Below are 18,213 nucleotides of genomic sequence, written 5' to 3' on the forward strand. Positions count from 1 at the left end.
GCTTTACTCCTCCCCAGTTGTGATGACCAGGTGAAATATTTCACAGACAGTATCCTTACTTCTGCAGAACATTCCATTCCTCACACTTCCTCTTTACCACTCTGTGCTTCAGTCCCTTGGTGGACTGAGACATGCCGTGACGCAATTTGCGTACGTAGACGTGCTCTCCACATTTTTAACCGCCATCTTACGATGGCAAACTGCATTCATTATAACCAGATGCGTGCAAATTCGGCTTAGCAAAAGAGCTAAATGGATTTGATTCACTAGTTCTTTTAACAGTTCCACCCCTCTGTCTATTGTGTGGGGCCAACCTCTGACAGCTCTCTGGAACCACGATCAGATTTCCCAGTTTCTGACCTGACAGTAGCAGACAATGTCATAGTGGACCATATTGCTATCTCCAACACCATTTTGCTGAAGCTTTGAGTTCTTGCCACTATCACCCTGCTTCCTTCATTGGCGCATAGGAGGCTTATGCGATACCCTTCTCTTCTCCAAATCTTGAGTGTTACAATGCCACGTTTACTGTGAAGGAGCTCGATCATGCTCCCAGTTCGTCCCAATCCTCTGCGCCAGGGGCAGACACCATCTGCATTCAGATGATGCAGCATTTTTCTCTTGCAGGCAAGAACTTTCTGCTTAACATGTACAACCGCATCTGGGCAGAAGGCACATTTCTTGGATGCTGGTGTGAAGCCACCGTCATACCCATACCTAAGCCAGGTAAGGACAAAAACCTTCCTTCTACCTACTGCCCCATCTCTCTTACCAGCTGCATTTATAAGGTGATTGAACGCACGATTCATGCCAGGCTGGTATGGCGGCTGGAGTCCCGCAATTTACTGATGAATGCACAGTGTGGATTTCGAGCGTGGTGTTCCGCAGTTGACCACCTCGTTACTTTGTCCACCCATGTCACGAATGATTTTCTGTGGAAATCTCAGTCTGTGGCCGTGTTTTTTGATTTGGAGAAGGCCTACGACACCTGCTGGAGAACTGATATTGATTTGATTTGATTTTGACTGGGAAGCTAAAAACTGCTTTGGTGTAACCTGCCACTGCCTGCACCAAAACAGAGTTTATTGTGTGGTATCACTCCCTGTATATCTAGTAAAGCTAACCAATGCCATTAAATAGTGCAAGGAGCCCCTTTCCCAGTTTTTTGTTAGACACAATTCCTTCAGGTCTAGTTGTTCTGAAGATTCTGTATCTCTTGCTCTCCAGTGACATGCGTTCAAAGATCAGGTGTGATGCAGTTTCTTCACCTTCAGCACAGATCCTACATTTAGGGTCTTCTTCCATTATACCCATTGTATGTTGGTGTTTTTTGAAATTCACATGGCTGGTCATTAGTCCAGTCATGAGTTTAATCTTTTTTCTGTTCAATCCCAGGATTACTGAGCGCAGGCATCTTTAGCTTACCATGTTTTTGTTTATAGACCTTGGTCCATTATTCTATGTGCTGTTTCCTAAGCCAGTTCCGTAGTTCTAGTTCGATCATAGCCTTGGTCAGGGTGTATACGACCAGGGACAACTGGGAAATCTGGGAAAAACCCGGGAATTTTTTCATCCAGGAGAAAACCGGGAAAAACCCGGGAATTTTTTGGAATTCCGGGAATTTTTCATTGTTTTAGCTTTCAGCTTTGACTGCAGAATAGATTCTCTAGCAAAGAATGTTATTATATCCTGCTACTGGAGAATGATACTGCAAAATAAAATATAAACGAGAGGGAAAAAAAATAAAACTTTAGTGGCAAAGGAAATGTGCAATTTACAACAACAAAAAACCGTGCACGCACAGGCGTCTGCAAATAGCAAAAATATGTCGAATGTCGAATGCCGTAGGGCGCAGACTGTAATTCTTCGTAACAATAAACTGCTTGCTATGAGCATGATGTCACAACTGTTCACATTAGGTTCATTTGACCAATTGCCAGCGGTCTGTTGCGCATGCGCATTTGACTCGCGTATTAAGCAGTACCTTCTCCTGCTACTTGAAATTTGGCTGTTAGCTGTATCGGTAGTAGCAGCAAGCAGCCAGATGCAAACGAGAAAAATTTTTCTCACGCGCCCTAGCTGCCAGATTCACGCTTGCACAGAGTTGTCTGAGTTGTAGTGGGGAGGGGGTTAACCTCCACGTGATCCATGTTTACGTTAAGTGATTTCGCTGCTTCTCTTCATGTACAACTCCCACGTCAAATGAAAACAAAACGGATTTCTGTGGCCGGGAGCTATCAAGTGAATTAAAATACATTCACATAATTACAGAGGGCAAAAATATATTACTAATTTCAGTTTTATGATTTTATTTTATTTCCAAGTTAGTAGCAGTCAAGCATTAATCGCCTTGCAGAACAGTGAAGTTAGATTTGCAAATTTGCTAAAGAAATTTGGCTTTATTAATCTTTCCGTTGAGGCAATCATTTTGTTTGAAACGAAGTGTTTCATTCTACAGTATTGGCTAGTTCCAACAGTTCGCTGAATTTCAAGTGCAATTTCAAGTGCACGTTATCATCTTCTGCCATATATAGCATTATGCCACAATAAAGAACCAAAAATGAGATCGTGGTGTACTGGTACTCCAAGAAAATTTGCATCCCAAAAACCACACTGAAAAGCTTAATATCAGATGGGACCTACTTCATTTAGAATCTGGAAAAAGCCAATTTGCACTTCAAGCCGAATTATGCATTTTAGAATTGTTTACGAAATTCCGATGCTCTTTGGAGTATCCTCTGATGCACTGTTTCTTTTATGGTGTAATGTAAGCTCTCTTAGTGCTTTATACACACGAACATGTGGGCTTCCTACACCACTGCAGTTGCACAAGTACAATAATGCCTGTTTTCTGGTGCTCTCTGGAAATGGTAAATCGAACCTATTTCTAACAGTCTCCGAATAGTATTGCGAACGGTAGTTAGAAAAGCGTTACTTTCAAAGTAAATTTCTTTTTACGCAAGATGAATTATGTTACGTGGGAGAAAGTGGGATGGATATCTAAATCACAGAGTGTTCGAAACTGAACAGTTTGAGGACAAGAATTTGGAGCCGAGACATTTATGTCATAATTTTAAATTTACTGGCACATTTGTGTGATGTCTTAAAATATAACACACGCAAAAAAAAGATCAATATTACGTGTGAAAGCTTAGATTATGTTGTAGCATGTTAATATTAGAGACTAACATTATATGTGAAAGCTTAGCTTTTCTTGTGGATATACGGTACTGTGTACATTAATGTAAACCGTAAACTTTTCCTCTTGCATGTTCGCACTATGTAACCAGTGATCTTGCTATTGGGTGACTATAACACGTGTCCTATGCTCTGAATAGCTGCTGTCATTGGCTGGCGAGATCTTGTGGCTTGAGATATGACTCGCTTACAAAAGGACGTGGCAACCTCGGTTTCAACGCTCCGGAAACTAACGCGCTGTGTTTGGTGCAATTCGAATTTATACTTTCGTAATACGAAAATATGCAGCGTATATGTTGCTGCAAATGAAAGGTCTTTTCAGAACTTCTCTCCTTTCCTTTATTAAAAGTCTCTCCAAAACTTCTCTGCCTCGTCTTTTTTTTCCGGGAAGTTCTACGCGATTGTATAAAACGTTAACATTCAAAGGATTGATAAGTTTTACAGTTCCGAGGGAAAATCTACGGAAAGCCTATTGTCACTTAGCACCGAAAAAGTGTATTTTCGCCCGGGAAAAAGCATATTTTTTAAACAGGATATCCGGGAGAAATCCGGGAATAATCCGGGAATTTTTTTTCCTTGTCCCCGTATACACCCTGTTGGTGATTGTCAGGACAGGTTCTGGTCCAATAAATGGAGTCGTTGCCTCCATCCTGGGGCAATTTGTCAGCTTGTTCATTGCCACAGATCCCTGTGTGACCAGGGGCCCACAGTAGGTTTATCCTATTGCTTCCTCCTAGCTCCACCAGAGCTCTGTGGCATTCTGCAACAATCTTAGATATCGTTGCAGGAGTTGCGACTGACTTCAGGGCTGCCCGGCTGTCTGAATAGATGTAGCTGATACAGTCCTTGTGGTGCCTAAGCATCTTCTCCTCCACACATGCCCTGATTGCAGTAATTTCAGCTTGGAATACTGAGGCCAGTTTTCGTAGAGAACCCCGTACACCCCTGCCCCAATGCCTTGTCCGATTTCAACCCATCGGGGACCCAAACAGTGTCCCCTGTATGGTGTCGAACTCTTTTCTTTCTCACTGCTCCTGCCTCCAATTATTGTATTGTAAGGCTTGTTGCAGCAGGTGGGAGTTGTTATATAGTCAGCTGGCATTTCCCCAGCCATTCTTATGTTTACCCCACTTACTATCTTAGTATGTGATTCTGGATATCCCAGTGAGATCCAGTTTTTACCGATTTTTAGACTGTATGCCCCAGCTGCTGCCTCTATCTTGACCCAAAGGTGTAGTGGAGGCATGTCCAGCATGGTTTCCATCCCAGCAGTTGGTGTGCTGCTATTTCCATCTATTATGGCTAAGCGGGCCAGTCTGTGCACCTTAGCAAGCTCCTTAACTGCAGCCTGCTGTTCTACCTTCTTCCACCACACTACGGCCCCATAGGAAATCCTAGGTCTAACCACCGTGGTGTATATCCAGTGCATACCTCTGGGGCTTAGGCCCTAGGTTTTACCACAAGCCCTTCTGGTACTCACTAGAGTACCTTTCGCCTTGGGGCAGATGCTCTTAATGTGAGGTGTCCATGTTAGTTTCTCATCTAAGGTTTCCCCTATATATTCCACTATCCCGTTCACAGGTAGAGTTTCATTGAAGAGATTTAGATTCCAACTTGAGTGTTGGATATGCCTCTTCATGAATGGCACCACAACAGTCTTCTTGGGATTAATCCTCAGAGCCTGTTTAATGCACCAGTCTTGCACAATGTCCATTGCACCTTGTGCCATATTTCCAACTGTGTCAGTAAATTTGCCAAGTATTACTAAGACAAGGTCATCTGCGTATCCTTGGCAAAAGTGTTTTCTGGAATTTAGTTCCTCAATGAGTTCGTTCACCACTAGCTTCCACAATAAATGGGACAGAACTCCTCCTTGTGGGCAACCTGTAGTGGTGTTAATTACCATATTTTCATTCATCATGGTAGCCTCTACCTTCCTTCTACTAAGCGTGGCTCTGGTCCACCATGGAATCATAGGTCGTATTACTGAAGGGCCCCTCGATGTCCATCAAGATGCAGAGGGCTATTTCTTGAAAATGAAGTGCTTTCTCCACCCTCTCAACGAGTTGATGGAGAGCTGTCTCACACGATTTACCTGGTTGATATATGTGTTGGTTTGAATGTAGAGGGGCCCTAATTAGCTTCCTCTCCCCAATGAATACATTAACAAGTTTTTCCAATGTTTTGAGAATGGGGGAGGCAGACAGACTGATTGGTCTCACATCCTTGGCCTTGGTATGATCAGTTCTCCCTGGCTTTGGAATGAAGACAACCTTCACTGCCCTCCAAGCATTGGGAATGATTCCTACTGCTAGGCTAACCCTAAATAACCTGCATAAGACTCTTATGAGATTCTCTCCTGCCTGTTGCAGGAGAGCTGGATAGATTCCATCTGGGCCAGGTGACTTGAGCAGTTGGAATGTTTCCACTGCCAATTGGATTTTATTGAAGTCCACACACACACTCCTTGGCTGATTGCCAGTCCTTTCTTCAAGTGCATGAGAACCATTGTCTCTCCGAGATCACATTCTGGTCTGTGTTGTCTGGCAGAGCATATTGAGGAAAGTGCGTTTTGAGGAGCAGTTCCAACATCTCGTGTGCTGTCTTTGTATATTACCCATTCTCCTTTGTCAACGTACCTCCTGGATTGGTTGGTACTCTTGTGAGGATTCTGTGAAGTCTGACTTGAGCAGCTCTCCACTTCCTCACAGAATGCCTTCCAGGAAGCCTCCTTTGCTTGTCTAATTGCAAGGTTGTAGTTGACAAGGGTCTCACAATATTTTGCCCATTGTCCTTTATGTCTCGCAAGGTTAAGCAGTCTTCGTACCTGTTTTCTTTGCATTTCCAAGTTGTTATTCCACCAAGGCACACTCCTATTTGTGCACTTCTTGGCTATTGTGCAGTTGTCCTGATATGAGGTCACTATGGCAGAGGTAACAGACTTTGCTACTTCCTGAAACTCTACTTGATTCCTTATCGAGGTTTTAATTTCCGATAAGCTTAAGTCAAGGTCCCTCCAATGTGTCTCCCAGTCTTTTTTGGGCGTCACATCCAACCAACAGTTGGTCGCTGTGCTGATGGCAAACATGATACCTTTCTCACATTGCTGCGTTCTGATGGTCACCAAGTCTCTGGAGCAGAAATCCATCATTGGCATGAAAGAAATTTCATTTCTTACATAGATGCTTGTTCTGGAGTTTCTTAGATTCCTAGCATAAATCGGCTTACCCTCAGTGTCACCGAGGCTCGATACACCCCCATTCTATAAGTAGGGTTCTTGTATCAGGGCCTCGTCCACTTCTTACCTCCCCAGGCAGTGGCTCAGGGCAGCAGAGGCCCCTTTACTGTGCTGTAGATTAATCTGCAGCACCTCCAGTCTTTGTCTTGCTGCCATAATTCCCTTTGAGTTCTTGGATAACCTTGACGGTGACCTACGAGAACCCTAGAAACAATCTCAGGTCTTGCCCTCGCATCGCCTTCAGGGACTTCTCTCCGACCTCCACCACCAGTGATTGTCCTTCCGGTACAACCTTCTGGTCGATTACTCTCCAGTCCTCTGTCAAGACTTTAGGTTTCTGGATCACTATTTTCTCGAATTGAGTGTTAGGAGAGACATCCTTAAAGATCTTTGGTACTTTTGCGGTCTTAAGAAGCTCTGCTGCCGTTTTGACCAGCAGCTTTGCATCTTCCCACGGGGATATAATGGGCACCTTGTCCTTAAGCCATTCCACCGTGCGCACCCCCTTACAGACAAAAATAAGGGCACCATGGTCTCGATAGACGCTCTTGAAGTTGGATCCTGGACCAGTGTCACCCCCCCCCCCCCTTCCATATCTTTTCAAGAGGGCCATCTATACATGTCCCTCCTCTTGGAAGGTGATGGCTACCAGTGGATAGCCTTCCAGGATAACTGCCATCTTAAAAACAGAGACTGCAGTACTGTAGATCTGTTTCCCTATTTCTTGCCTCGGTTTTGTCTGGGTTCGCTTATCCAGGGAGGAAGGGGTCTTAGATTCCTCCCTTATCTTCTTGCTGGCTGTCTTTGACATTGTGGGGGTCTGCATATCACCTTTAACCTGAGACAGTTTTTTCTTGGGGTTCTTGGGCTCAAGCCCTTTTAATTCCCCCCACATGTTTGGGAAACCATTGTTTCCCCTCCTTTTGTCTCTAGATTCCTAAGGAATTTCCTCATCTGGGCTCCAGACAAGGCTTTAATCTTGATCTGGTCCAACTTCTCAGTTACAGTTCCCACTTTTGGCTCAGGTCTAGACCCTCATTCAGTAGTGGAAATGCATTCCATTGGTCCTGACCCCGATGTTTGGGTGTCCGAGGTCTCAGTTTGCCCCTCAGTTTGTTGTGTCCATCTTGGTCGCACGAGAGTTGGGGATCTACGTGGTCCACACCACGAATACCCCGTGTGGTGTAAGGCTACTTGCTCGGGAAGTATCCCAGTATCCCTGAGGCTTCGTTTGTGACACATCGTTCCATGTGCCATGCATCCCTCAACATGGATTGCATCAGACCTTGGGTTGGGAAAGGGAATTGGGTAAGGACTAGGAGTGGATAAGGAAGATAGGGTGTTGTGGGACACTTTTAGCCTGATCCATTAACTAAGGCCTTTCCAGCAGTAGGGCCTCTACCTTTGGCATAGCCCTCAGCTCTGTTTATCACCTTCAGTTTCACGATCTTTATATGGGACTTAGCGATAGTACCTTTGTATACACTGATGATGAGTCTCAGACTGAGCGTGGGGTCGTCTGTGCCATCGTCATTGGCACCCATGGCTACTGCCAAGGCTGCAGTCCTCGTACCGCAACCTGCGAGTTCTTGTATTCCCTCCGATGATCTGTGTTGCCGTCTGTCAGGAGGTTGTGCCCCTGTAGCATCGCAATTGGTCCTCGCTTCATGGGAGTAAACTCTGGGTTATTAAGCCTGTCCCAGCGACTTGGACGACTTCCTCTCGACCCTCCCACCGGTAGATCATTTTAGCTAGGCTGTGTATTGGGCACTGCCTTTTTAGCCATCTTCATTTGATAATTGGCACTACACAACCACTTTGTACACATTGCACCCAAGTTTTAACTGTCCGCCACTTCCTGATGTAATGCCTATTTTTTAACTATTTCAGCTCCCGCTTGGGTTTGCCGTCTGAGTTATCAGCCATTTTAGTAAATTATGTGCAGGCTGTTGACCGTGTTTTACTTTTTATCGATGAAAGCGATATGGTGAAGGCCAATTAATTTTTAGTTTTGGACCTCCGTTTCTGTATGGTGTTTTTCAGCCTTTTCTTCACATGCCAGTTTTTGCTATCTTCTCTTATGTAAATCAGGACTTATGTATAGTTGTTTTTTAATTCCTCTCTGCCTTCGTGTTCTATAGTTTTGACTTGGGTGCGTATGACCCCAGTTGTTTTTTGCGCCCTAAAGCACAACAAAACCAAAACCCGTACCGTCTCTGTGCTGAGGCCTGGGGAACCACCACTCACTACCCGGCGGCAGCTCCTCATTTTGTGTCAGGCATGCAAGTTCCTTGCTGCTCTAAATTCACCAGCCTAGCAAAGTGTTTTTTGTCCATCTCTGGAACACATTTTCTCTCATCATTCATGAGCAACAGAGCCATTTTGGATCTGTGCACAGCGCTTGCTGGAATCATTTGGTGTGGAGGTAGCACAACCCCAAATCCAAGGTTTTAACCCTGGTTACTGCAGAGGCCCAGTATCATTTTAGATTTAGTGCAGTACACATATTTTTAACACATTATTGTATGACGTTTTAACTGAGCACCATAACTATGTAGCTGTATTTATGGGTGCTTCTAAACAATGGAGCTTTCTCAGTTGCTCTGTTGCATTTCCTGATTGTGTTCTCAATATGTAACAGCAGAGCAGGTGCAGCGTGTTTAACAGTGCTAAATGTTTTCTCTGTCACAACATCCTGAGTGCCCTTCACACTCTACAATGATGTACCCAGCAGATAAAGTAGTCCAGAATATTCAGGACAAGGTCCTCAACCTACAAAGACTGGGGAAGGAGGTTCTTGCTGCTGGGTACCAGGATGGATGGATATTGCATGGAATGAAAGGTTTACTGTGGCAGCTAAGCAGATGTGTGTTGTGATCTTCAGATACTCCAGTGTGCCATCTCCCTACATTCTATCGCCTCTTTGTTAAGGTACAGACTCGTGCATGATGGAAGAGATTGGAAATGATAGATATTAAGTTGTGTCTAATAAATTCCACTAAGTGGCCATGGCCTACCTTCTTCCAGCCATGCGGGCGAGATGAGCAGGCCTATGACACATGGTGTGTTGCTCTGGTGAGAGGACACTCCAACGAACAGTGCTTGTGGTGTACAGACTAATAGCATACGACATTTTACTAGACTGTTTTGTTTTCGGAACATAGGACGGCAGCTCTTTTGCCGACAGGCTTCCCTCTTATTTTAATTGACAATGAAACAAATGTGAAATGACTTTTAAGGTTTTGTGAACTGACAGATTCACTCCCTAAAATTTTAGGATGCCATTTTTAATGTTTTAGGGTGGCCAGCTTATCCATGTTTCTTGTAAGTTATCAGTTTTTTATAGGTTTACATCATCTGAACAATTGTGACCCCCCTCACACACACACACACACACACACACACACACACACACACACACACACACATAAAACTAAGGTTTTGAGGCTACATGACAAAAAAGTACAAAAATAAAAGCAACAGAATGTCAAATTGAGCATTTTGCACAACACAAATATTTGGGGAGCATACTAACTAATGATGGGATGGGTGAAAGAGCTGCAATGGCAAAGCAAGCTTTCCATAAGAAGAAATGCTTATTATGCAGCAAATTGGGGTTGGGTTTAAGAGAAAGGTTAGTTAAATAGTTTATGTGGAATGTTTTTCTGTACGGCTGTGAAAGCTGGATGTTGAATTAGACAGAGAGAGCCAGAATTGAAGCATTTGCAATGTTGGGTTGTAGGGCAATGGAGAAAATAAAATGGTGTTGGATAAAGTGAAGAACAGTGAAGGACTGCAAAGGATAAAGGAATAAAGAACTCTACTAAACTTGAATAAGTAAAGGAGCGCTGACTGTCTAAGATGTATATTGTGAAGAAACGGAGTTCTAACAACAGCTGTCGAAGGTAGAGTGGAAGGCAGGAGAAAATAGGAAGGATGGCATAAATGGTGGGTTAAGTAAAAATGGGGAAAGGTGTCAGGGAGCTGGAAATAGTTACAGCACCATTTGGTGGTGGTGGTGGTGGTGGTGGTGGTGGTGGTGGTGGTGACTCATAACCAAATTCTGCAAACTAATGATGAGAGGTGGTATCATGGGGAACCCTGTAACTCCTACCTGCAGTGAGAATATTTCTGATTGCCACATTGTCCTCAGGCTTGGAGAAAACATGCCTGAGGCTGCCGACAAAGGCAGTTCCTCTATAGCCCTGCAGAAGCCCTTGCTTGTCACAATGACTACAGTAGTATATTGCACCACTATCACTATCATTCTGAATAAAATTGCTCTCCAGATTGAAATTGGGATCAAACAATCACTCATCCGACAATCTACCCCGGCAAGTGTAAGCTCTGATATGATGCACTGTTTTAACTTGTCACATATTATGGACACAACATGTACTCTGTGTAGAGCAACAGAATTTAAGCTCAGCAGTATGTTTCTATTTAGTATCACTATGTTCATTTTTAATCTTTATTGGTTTATAGACATGTTTCCAGAATATTTCTGGTTGCTTGCATGCGCTCTCCCCCTCCTTTGCCTATTCGAATTTGTGCATATACATTATATTTCTGACACTACAGATCCAAATTATGTAATTAAGGTTTTAATTTAGGGATGTGTTGTATATCTTTGTAAGTAGGCTAAACGTGGCGAACCTACGCTGCACTGCACTTTTCAATATCCTTCTTCCACCTAAGCTCCACTAGCCCAAAACAGATAGAGTGCCAGCCTGGACCTATTGACTCCTGTAAGTAATTGAATTTTGCGCACTGGCACCCCCCCCCCCCCCCCCCCCCTACCCCCAACAACTCACTCACTCTACAAACTGAAAAGTCAGTATCAGTAATAAGGTCTATCTGATACCTGAATAATGTATGTACTTACATTAAGACCAATTGTAACTAACACACACTGTTCTGCTGAGGAGATATGTGAATGTTGGAAGTGCTTAAAAATCGCTATTTTAGCAACTTTAAGGTGATGCAAAACATTTTAGTGAATACCAAGTACTAAACGAACCATTCCTTGATTGTTATCTTGATTGATCTGTTACATAGGTTCCCTAATGAAGGGCCAGAAAAGGAATATGACATCGCTCTGACCAACCTGTGGAATAGAGATAAAGTGCAAAACCCACCTGAGAAGAATTATTCTTTGAATAGAACAATCATTTACTTCTCTGATCCAGAAGAGGCAGGTGATGTCGTCCAGCAGACAGTGATGGTTAAGAAGGCTAATGTTACTCTGTTTCAGGCTCACTGGACATCAGGTATTTTTCTTACAGAAATGACAATCTTGATTTATATCAAGTTTATGTTCTTGTAATATTAAATTTCTTTTTTAGAAAAATTTGCCCCAGCTTCTTACCCTGTGAAGAATACACTCATAATTACTGGCATACCATCAGTTGTCATGCACAACATAGAAAATGATATTCGTGCTTTATTTCAAAAATATGTGGGAGATAACATTGTCAATGTTTGGATGTATCCCAACAATGGGACATCTGTCATAGAGCTGGGTACTGAGAAAGCGGCTACAGCAATGATGGAGGTATTATCACAAAAAATTAATTTAGTTTTTATATGAGAATGCCATTTAAACTGAAAGAAAAACATAGGATATAGTGTTGGAGTCAGCACAATTTCACATCTAACTGTTTTCTTTCATGTAGCTATCGAGAGGCACCCTGTATTTGGAGGAAATGAAGATAACGGTCAGTAATGCGTACATAATAATGGAGCTGCCTTTTGCTAATACGGAGAGTTTGGCACCATCAAGATTCGAGGACAAAGAGGTTGAGACTAAATCTATTTTTCAGCAGCAAAATACAATGTGAAACCACATTCACATTTCACAACTTCAGTTTTCTATTCTGCTTCTAGGAGTTGCGGTATTCCCTGCGTTCTCTCGAGAAATTTGCCCCGTGGGTTCGCCACGTGTATGTGGTGACAAACGGCCAGATACCTCACTGGTTAAACCTGGACAACCCACGTCTTACTGTGGTCCCTCACAACGAAATATTTCCCGACATGTCTCATTTGCCGACATTCAGTAGTCCGGCAATAGAAACTCACTTGCATAGGTACTTCTACGTTGTGTTTTATATTTATGTCGTAACAATGCAATTTCACAAATAATTTGTGTTACTCTTAGCCATAGATGCAAAAGGCAGTAGAATGAAAATGATGAAGTATGATTTGTTTCTGAAACATTGTGTCCAACCAAGAACTCAACTCGTTATCAATATGACGCACAGTTCACAGTTACATCACATCAGTTTGTCTTAGTATCCATAGAAGTGATCCTGCCAATAGTACATTTAAGTATCATTTTGAAGATACGTATATTATGAGGGGTAGCTAGAAAGTAACAGACACTTTGATCTGTTGCGGCTATGGGTGGGAGCCACCATTTTAGTGCCATAATTAGGGCCCGGATTTTAATTACCTAAAAAACAATGAAATATGCAAGCATTTATGACCTAAAACTTACATAAATATGACCTTAAAAATAAAATATGACTCAATAGAAGTTTATTTAAAGCATTCTTGTTTGTTTCTTTAATTTTTTATTCACCATAAAGTGGTACAAAATTTGTTCCATAAAAACACGGGAGAACTGCCGGATATCAGTAACGTCCTGCCATGATATTCCGGCGCAGAGTCTTCTGGCCATCACACTGAGCAGTGCATGCGCATTGTTACCTCAGAAGGCTTTAAATAGCGGAGCTCAGCTCGTACTCGCCAGTACTACTACAGTGGCACTCACCTGAAGATGGCCAGAAGACTGTGCCGAAATATCATGGCAGGATGTTATTGATATCCGGCAGTTCTCCCGTGTTTTTATGGAACAATCAGTATGCCGGGAAAGCATCACATCAATACAAAATTCACTTCTCAAAATATTGTAAGTGTAGTTCTTTCTTTCTGTAGGGTTTGTAGCTAATTTGCACTTATTTTTTGAATATCTGAATGTTTTATTTTCTAAATACAAAGTACAGTGAAAAGATCATTTATCGAAACAGTAAAACAATGTTTTTATTTCTACATAGTATTTAAAGCATTTCACATTATTTAATACCGTATGTCAATCTTCAGTATCTGCAAAGTTGCACTTGATCACAAGGTGCATTTTCAGGTTTTCCATTGTCAAAGATATACGGTTGTCACTGAGGATAGTTTTGTACCTGGAAAAGCTCCTTTCCACTTCACAAGACATCACTGGAGCGTATTTGCAATTTGGTTTTCACTTTGTCAGCCACATGACCACGAGCTCGACCCAACTCACTCTGCACGCGTTGCACAATACTCAGCGCCTCACATAGCTGAGTGCTAACAGCTTCCAGTCGTTTGATGGCTTTTGATATCACTGAAAAATTGGCATTGATATATGCCAAGTTTTGAGACAATGTATCTGTAAAAACTTCTTTCAAAATTTTGATAGCACTTGATTCATCACTATCAAGCTCACAGAAGATTCTTTATTTGGGTGTAGTTGGTGCAGTGATACTCAGCAGCATTAAGCCAAGAACCCCATTGTGTAAGAACAGGTTTAGGTGGGAGGGGCATTGAAGGTGCTTGTTCCTTGAATTTCTGCACCCGTAGCGGAGCCTTCACATAAGATTTTCTTGCCACAGGAAATTAATTTGTCCACGTCAGGGTAATTTGATAGCACCTCTTGGGCAACTCTGTGCAATGCATGTGCAAGGCAAGTGGCGTACACCATGCTGGGGTAGAGAATCTTGAAGCCCTTTGGATGCTTTAGCCATATATGAAGCACCATCTGTTACAAGCAGCAAAACATTCTCTCTTTTCACACCATCCGATCACAGTAGCTTCAGAGAGTTGTCAAACAAAATAGCAATCGTTGAATTGTTTACTCTATCGAGAGCTTCACACGTTAGTATGAACATATCTCCAGAGCCATTAACTTTTAGAACACCAACAACAACATTTGCAATATATCACCCACCAATATCCGTAGTTTCATCTATCAACAGCCAGATCTTTTGTTCAGCAATAGCAATTTGTACTTTGTTGAGCACATCATTGTAGCACATGGATAAATAGTTCATTCATCTGGAACTGGATGTGTTGTGTACTTCTCCAAAAACCATCTGCAGCATGGATTCTTCATCTTTTCCTATGGGATGTTGTAGGACACCATCATTTCACACAAATCCTCGCAGAATGATTGCACGGTTGACGATTGACCTGTCTGTTCAAATAACAGCGTTTGCCTGCTGTCATTTTCAGCACTTCGTTTCACACAGCTGCTGTGTTTAGCGGTATTACAGTGTTGTTACACATTATAGCACTTTTCTGCACTAACTTCAACTTCACAAAGTTTACAAAATAATATTTTCTCATAAATACTAAAGAACTCCTCTCCAAATTCTCGAACATATCCTCGCAACTTCACTCTGTCGGAGCACTTTGCTTTAGGCGTGTTGAACAAGGCAAAGGCTGTAAGCAAACTGGTTACTGGGAACACCTGTGCGACTGCGATGATTATTACGGCAGGAGCTGCCTTTGTTGGCTCTGAGAGCGTATTGTCGATTGCGCAACAATGTTTTATGTTCGCGAAATGACTGTTGTGGTACACCGATTTTCTGCTACAGTCCTGAGAAATAAAGCTGTGTACTAATTTATCTGTTTATCTTTCATAATAGCACGTTAAATATTGTCTCGTGAGCAATATTTTCATTTTCTTATTCCTGTGCCCTGTAAGATACGAGAAAAACGGTATATGCATTTTTGGCAAAAGTTGACGGAAGTATGACCTATTATATTAGAAGTTGGCCGCAATACGACCTATTACTAAAATTTGTTGAAATATGACTTTATATGCACAATCAAAATACATCTTTCGATACTAAAATGCCTAGATTTGTGTGTAAATTGTTCTAAAATTCACCCTATAGTTCAGAAAAATATATGACTTGTCATTAAAATCCAGGCCCTAGCCATAATGTTCCTACACTCAGTAGGCATCCAGTTGTGCTAGCATGTGGTCTGGCTCTCTTCTGCTTTGCTTTGTATGATGTGTTAAAATGTGTGTTGCGATAGAAAATCCCATCTCTTGTGAGGTGCGTTCTGTGATTAGGTTTTTCTTGGCAAAAAGCTACGAATCAGTAGAAATTTATTGCAATCTTTGTGATGTGTACCGAAAAGGAATAATGAGTGAAAACCAAGTGACACAACAGCGCATTGATTTAAAAAATGGCAGTACCAATATTCGTAATGAAGACCAATGTGGTAATCCTGGACTTCTGACTGAGTAACTGATGATAAAAATCAATGATGAAATTCGTGAAAATAGTCTTTTCACGATTATGGAAGTTTCACAACATTTTCCCCAAATTTCAGTGTTTGGCACATGAAATTGTAGTGCATAAGCTTGGTTAGTGCAAATTTTATGCTAGGTAGGATTTCAAAATCTTAACAGAACATTATGAAAACAGAGACTGGCTGAAGCACAGACCTTCCTCAAAGATAACAAGAAAAACTGTAACAGAGTTATCAATTGTGTTGTAGCAGGGGACAAGATTCGGGTGAAGCATGGCAATTGTGAAACAGAATGACTGTCAGTGGAATCGGCACACACAAATTCTTCCAAGGAAGTGTTTCCAAATTCTAACAGCAAGAAAGACCATAGCTACTGTGTTTTGGGACTGTAAGGGAGTGATTCTCCACTGATTTTCTTGAATGTGGCTCAATAACTAACCCAGAGAGGTATTGTCAAACACTGTGCAACACGAAACAAGCATCAGGGAAAACTTAGCACAGAAGTTTTGTAGTTCTTTCAAGACAATGCACGTCCGTAAACGGCCAATTATTCCCATGGGGTCCTATGGGGATTTGGATGGGATTTGGCACCGATCGATTACTGCCCGCTACAATACACTGCTTTGACACAGACACCAAACTGCATGTCGGTATAAAACAGTGGTTGCAATTGCAGGTGGCCGATTTCTATAGAGATGGTACTGAAAAATTTGTCAGATAGTGCCATAAGTGCATCAGTTTGAATGGTGATTATGTAGAAAAGTAGGTCAAGAGTGTACCTTTGAAATGTACACAATAAAATTTGGTTTTTCCATATTTTTAATTGTTTATTTCAAAACATCTGTTTTTTTTTTCTGGATAGTCCTCACATATGTGTTACTGAACATTATACTACTCCTCGGCTTTAGGCGCGCCCTTATTCACTGTCAGAAAAGCATATGATTTAAGCAACATATAATTATTACTGATACAAATGTTTAAAGTTTCAAACTATTCCAACCATATTACTCCCAAAAACTTGGCAGTTTGTGACTGTACCAGGAATTTTAATACAATTTACTGTATATCAAGACATGAAATCGGTGATATGTTTCATATGTTAGTGAGTTATCAGTGCTTCAAATTCATTGTGACTAACTACAGGAGGACACTGTTGTTCCCAGTTAGATTATATTAGGCTAGATATACTTTGTGTTCCATAGATCCAAAGTTAGGAAATCTTCAGTAATGTTGAACATATCATAATCGAGAACTACTCAGTATAACAAATGGTAAAAAATCAGGGATGGATTAACAATATTAATTCCTACAGACTGGTACTCACCAAATAGAGGAGTCGAGTGGCAGGCGGGCACATTTATACACAAACAATTCTCACACGAACGGCTTCCCATCATCTCTGGAGCACCGTGACCCATCTGACCCCAGTAGGACAGCAAGCTGAGTAGACATGGCAGACAATGCAGCTCTGAGCAGTTTAGACAGACTAAAGCAATATTAGGAAATGCTGTTCTGAGATACGCTGGAAGGATTACGTGGACAAACAGTGAAAAGATAATCTCTGGGGTGAGGCATATAAAGTCTTCACTGGGAGAATAGAAATATCATTAGTATTGTCCCCCCAGGGGGCTTCGCAGCTCGTCGGTGGGTTCGTGCTCGGCTACCTCGGGGCCCCAGCCATTGCAGCAGCTTTTTCCTTCTGTCAGTCCTCTCGCTATTCTTTTCCCCCTCCCTTGTGAGACATGTCTGGGATGTTTTTGGGAATGTGTTCTACATTTTCAGTAACTGACATCAAAACAGCCTCTCCACTGTCTGTCATTCCTTTTTTCTTTCTTCGCTCGCGTTCTCCTGTCCTTCCTCCCCTTTGGAATTTGAGTTTTCTCTCATTTTCTTCTTCCTCCCTTTGCACTCCTGAAGGCCGGCCTGTGTGTCTGATGTGTAAAAGGTGACTGGGTAACATGTAAGTCCCAGCTCCGGGTTGACAGGTAGGGTTTGCACGTACCCCCTGGTACAGGCCAGGCCCAGGCAGAGGTGATTGCCTCAGCTGCTACCTTTCCAAATTGCCGATTGTCTCCCTGTCACATGTTCGGGAGATGTGACCCTGAGTGTGAACAGTCATCTAAGGTGGGTGCACCCTTACTGAGGGACCCTCTCCCCCATCCGTTATTGGAAGGAGTGCACCATCGAAGATGCTGGCAATCGTGGGGGATTTTCTTGCAATGAGCAAATCGTCTTCTCAGTAGTCATCATCTACTAAATGTAATTGGAATGGGGTTCACAATTCAAAGACCCTCCCAGCTGCCTTGTGGTTCCTCACGGTTTCGTGTACTGAAGACAGTTGATATGGTAAATACATTTAGTATTCAGAAATCAAACAATGGAAAATCCAGGATGGTATGTAACAACATTTGAAAAGGAAAGTTGCCACTCACCGTATTGTGTAGATGCAGAGTTGCAGACAGACGTAACGTGTTTATCTACGACTC

The 18,213-nt window shown here is 42.3% G+C and overlaps 1 protein-coding gene across 4 annotated transcripts in view; it reads left to right on the forward strand.

Moving 5' to 3' along the window:
• LOC126100107 (N-acetylglucosamine-1-phosphotransferase subunits alpha/beta) overlaps positions 1 to 18,213 on the forward strand; it is a 152,999-nt gene that overhangs the window by 63,544 nt on the left and 71,242 nt on the right. For all 4 annotated transcript variants that reach the window (XR_007522135.1, XR_007522136.1, XR_007522134.1 and 1 more), the window contains exons 3-6: positions 11,495 to 11,706; positions 11,782 to 11,990; positions 12,112 to 12,234; positions 12,323 to 12,522. Coding sequence is in view for 1 of the 4 variants with exons in the window: in XM_049910628.1 (XP_049766585.1) it covers positions 11,495 to 11,706; positions 11,782 to 11,990; positions 12,112 to 12,234; positions 12,323 to 12,522 (744 nt within the window). In the remaining 3 variants the exon portion in view is untranslated. The remainder of the gene's footprint in view (positions 1 to 11,494; positions 11,707 to 11,781; positions 11,991 to 12,111; positions 12,235 to 12,322; positions 12,523 to 18,213) is intronic.

Source organism: Schistocerca cancellata, chromosome 9 (assembly GCF_023864275.1).
Source record: "Schistocerca cancellata isolate TAMUIC-IGC-003103 chromosome 9, iqSchCanc2.1, whole genome shotgun sequence".
In the NCBI taxonomy this organism is placed as follows: Eukaryota; Metazoa; Arthropoda; class Insecta; order Orthoptera; family Acrididae; genus Schistocerca; species Schistocerca cancellata.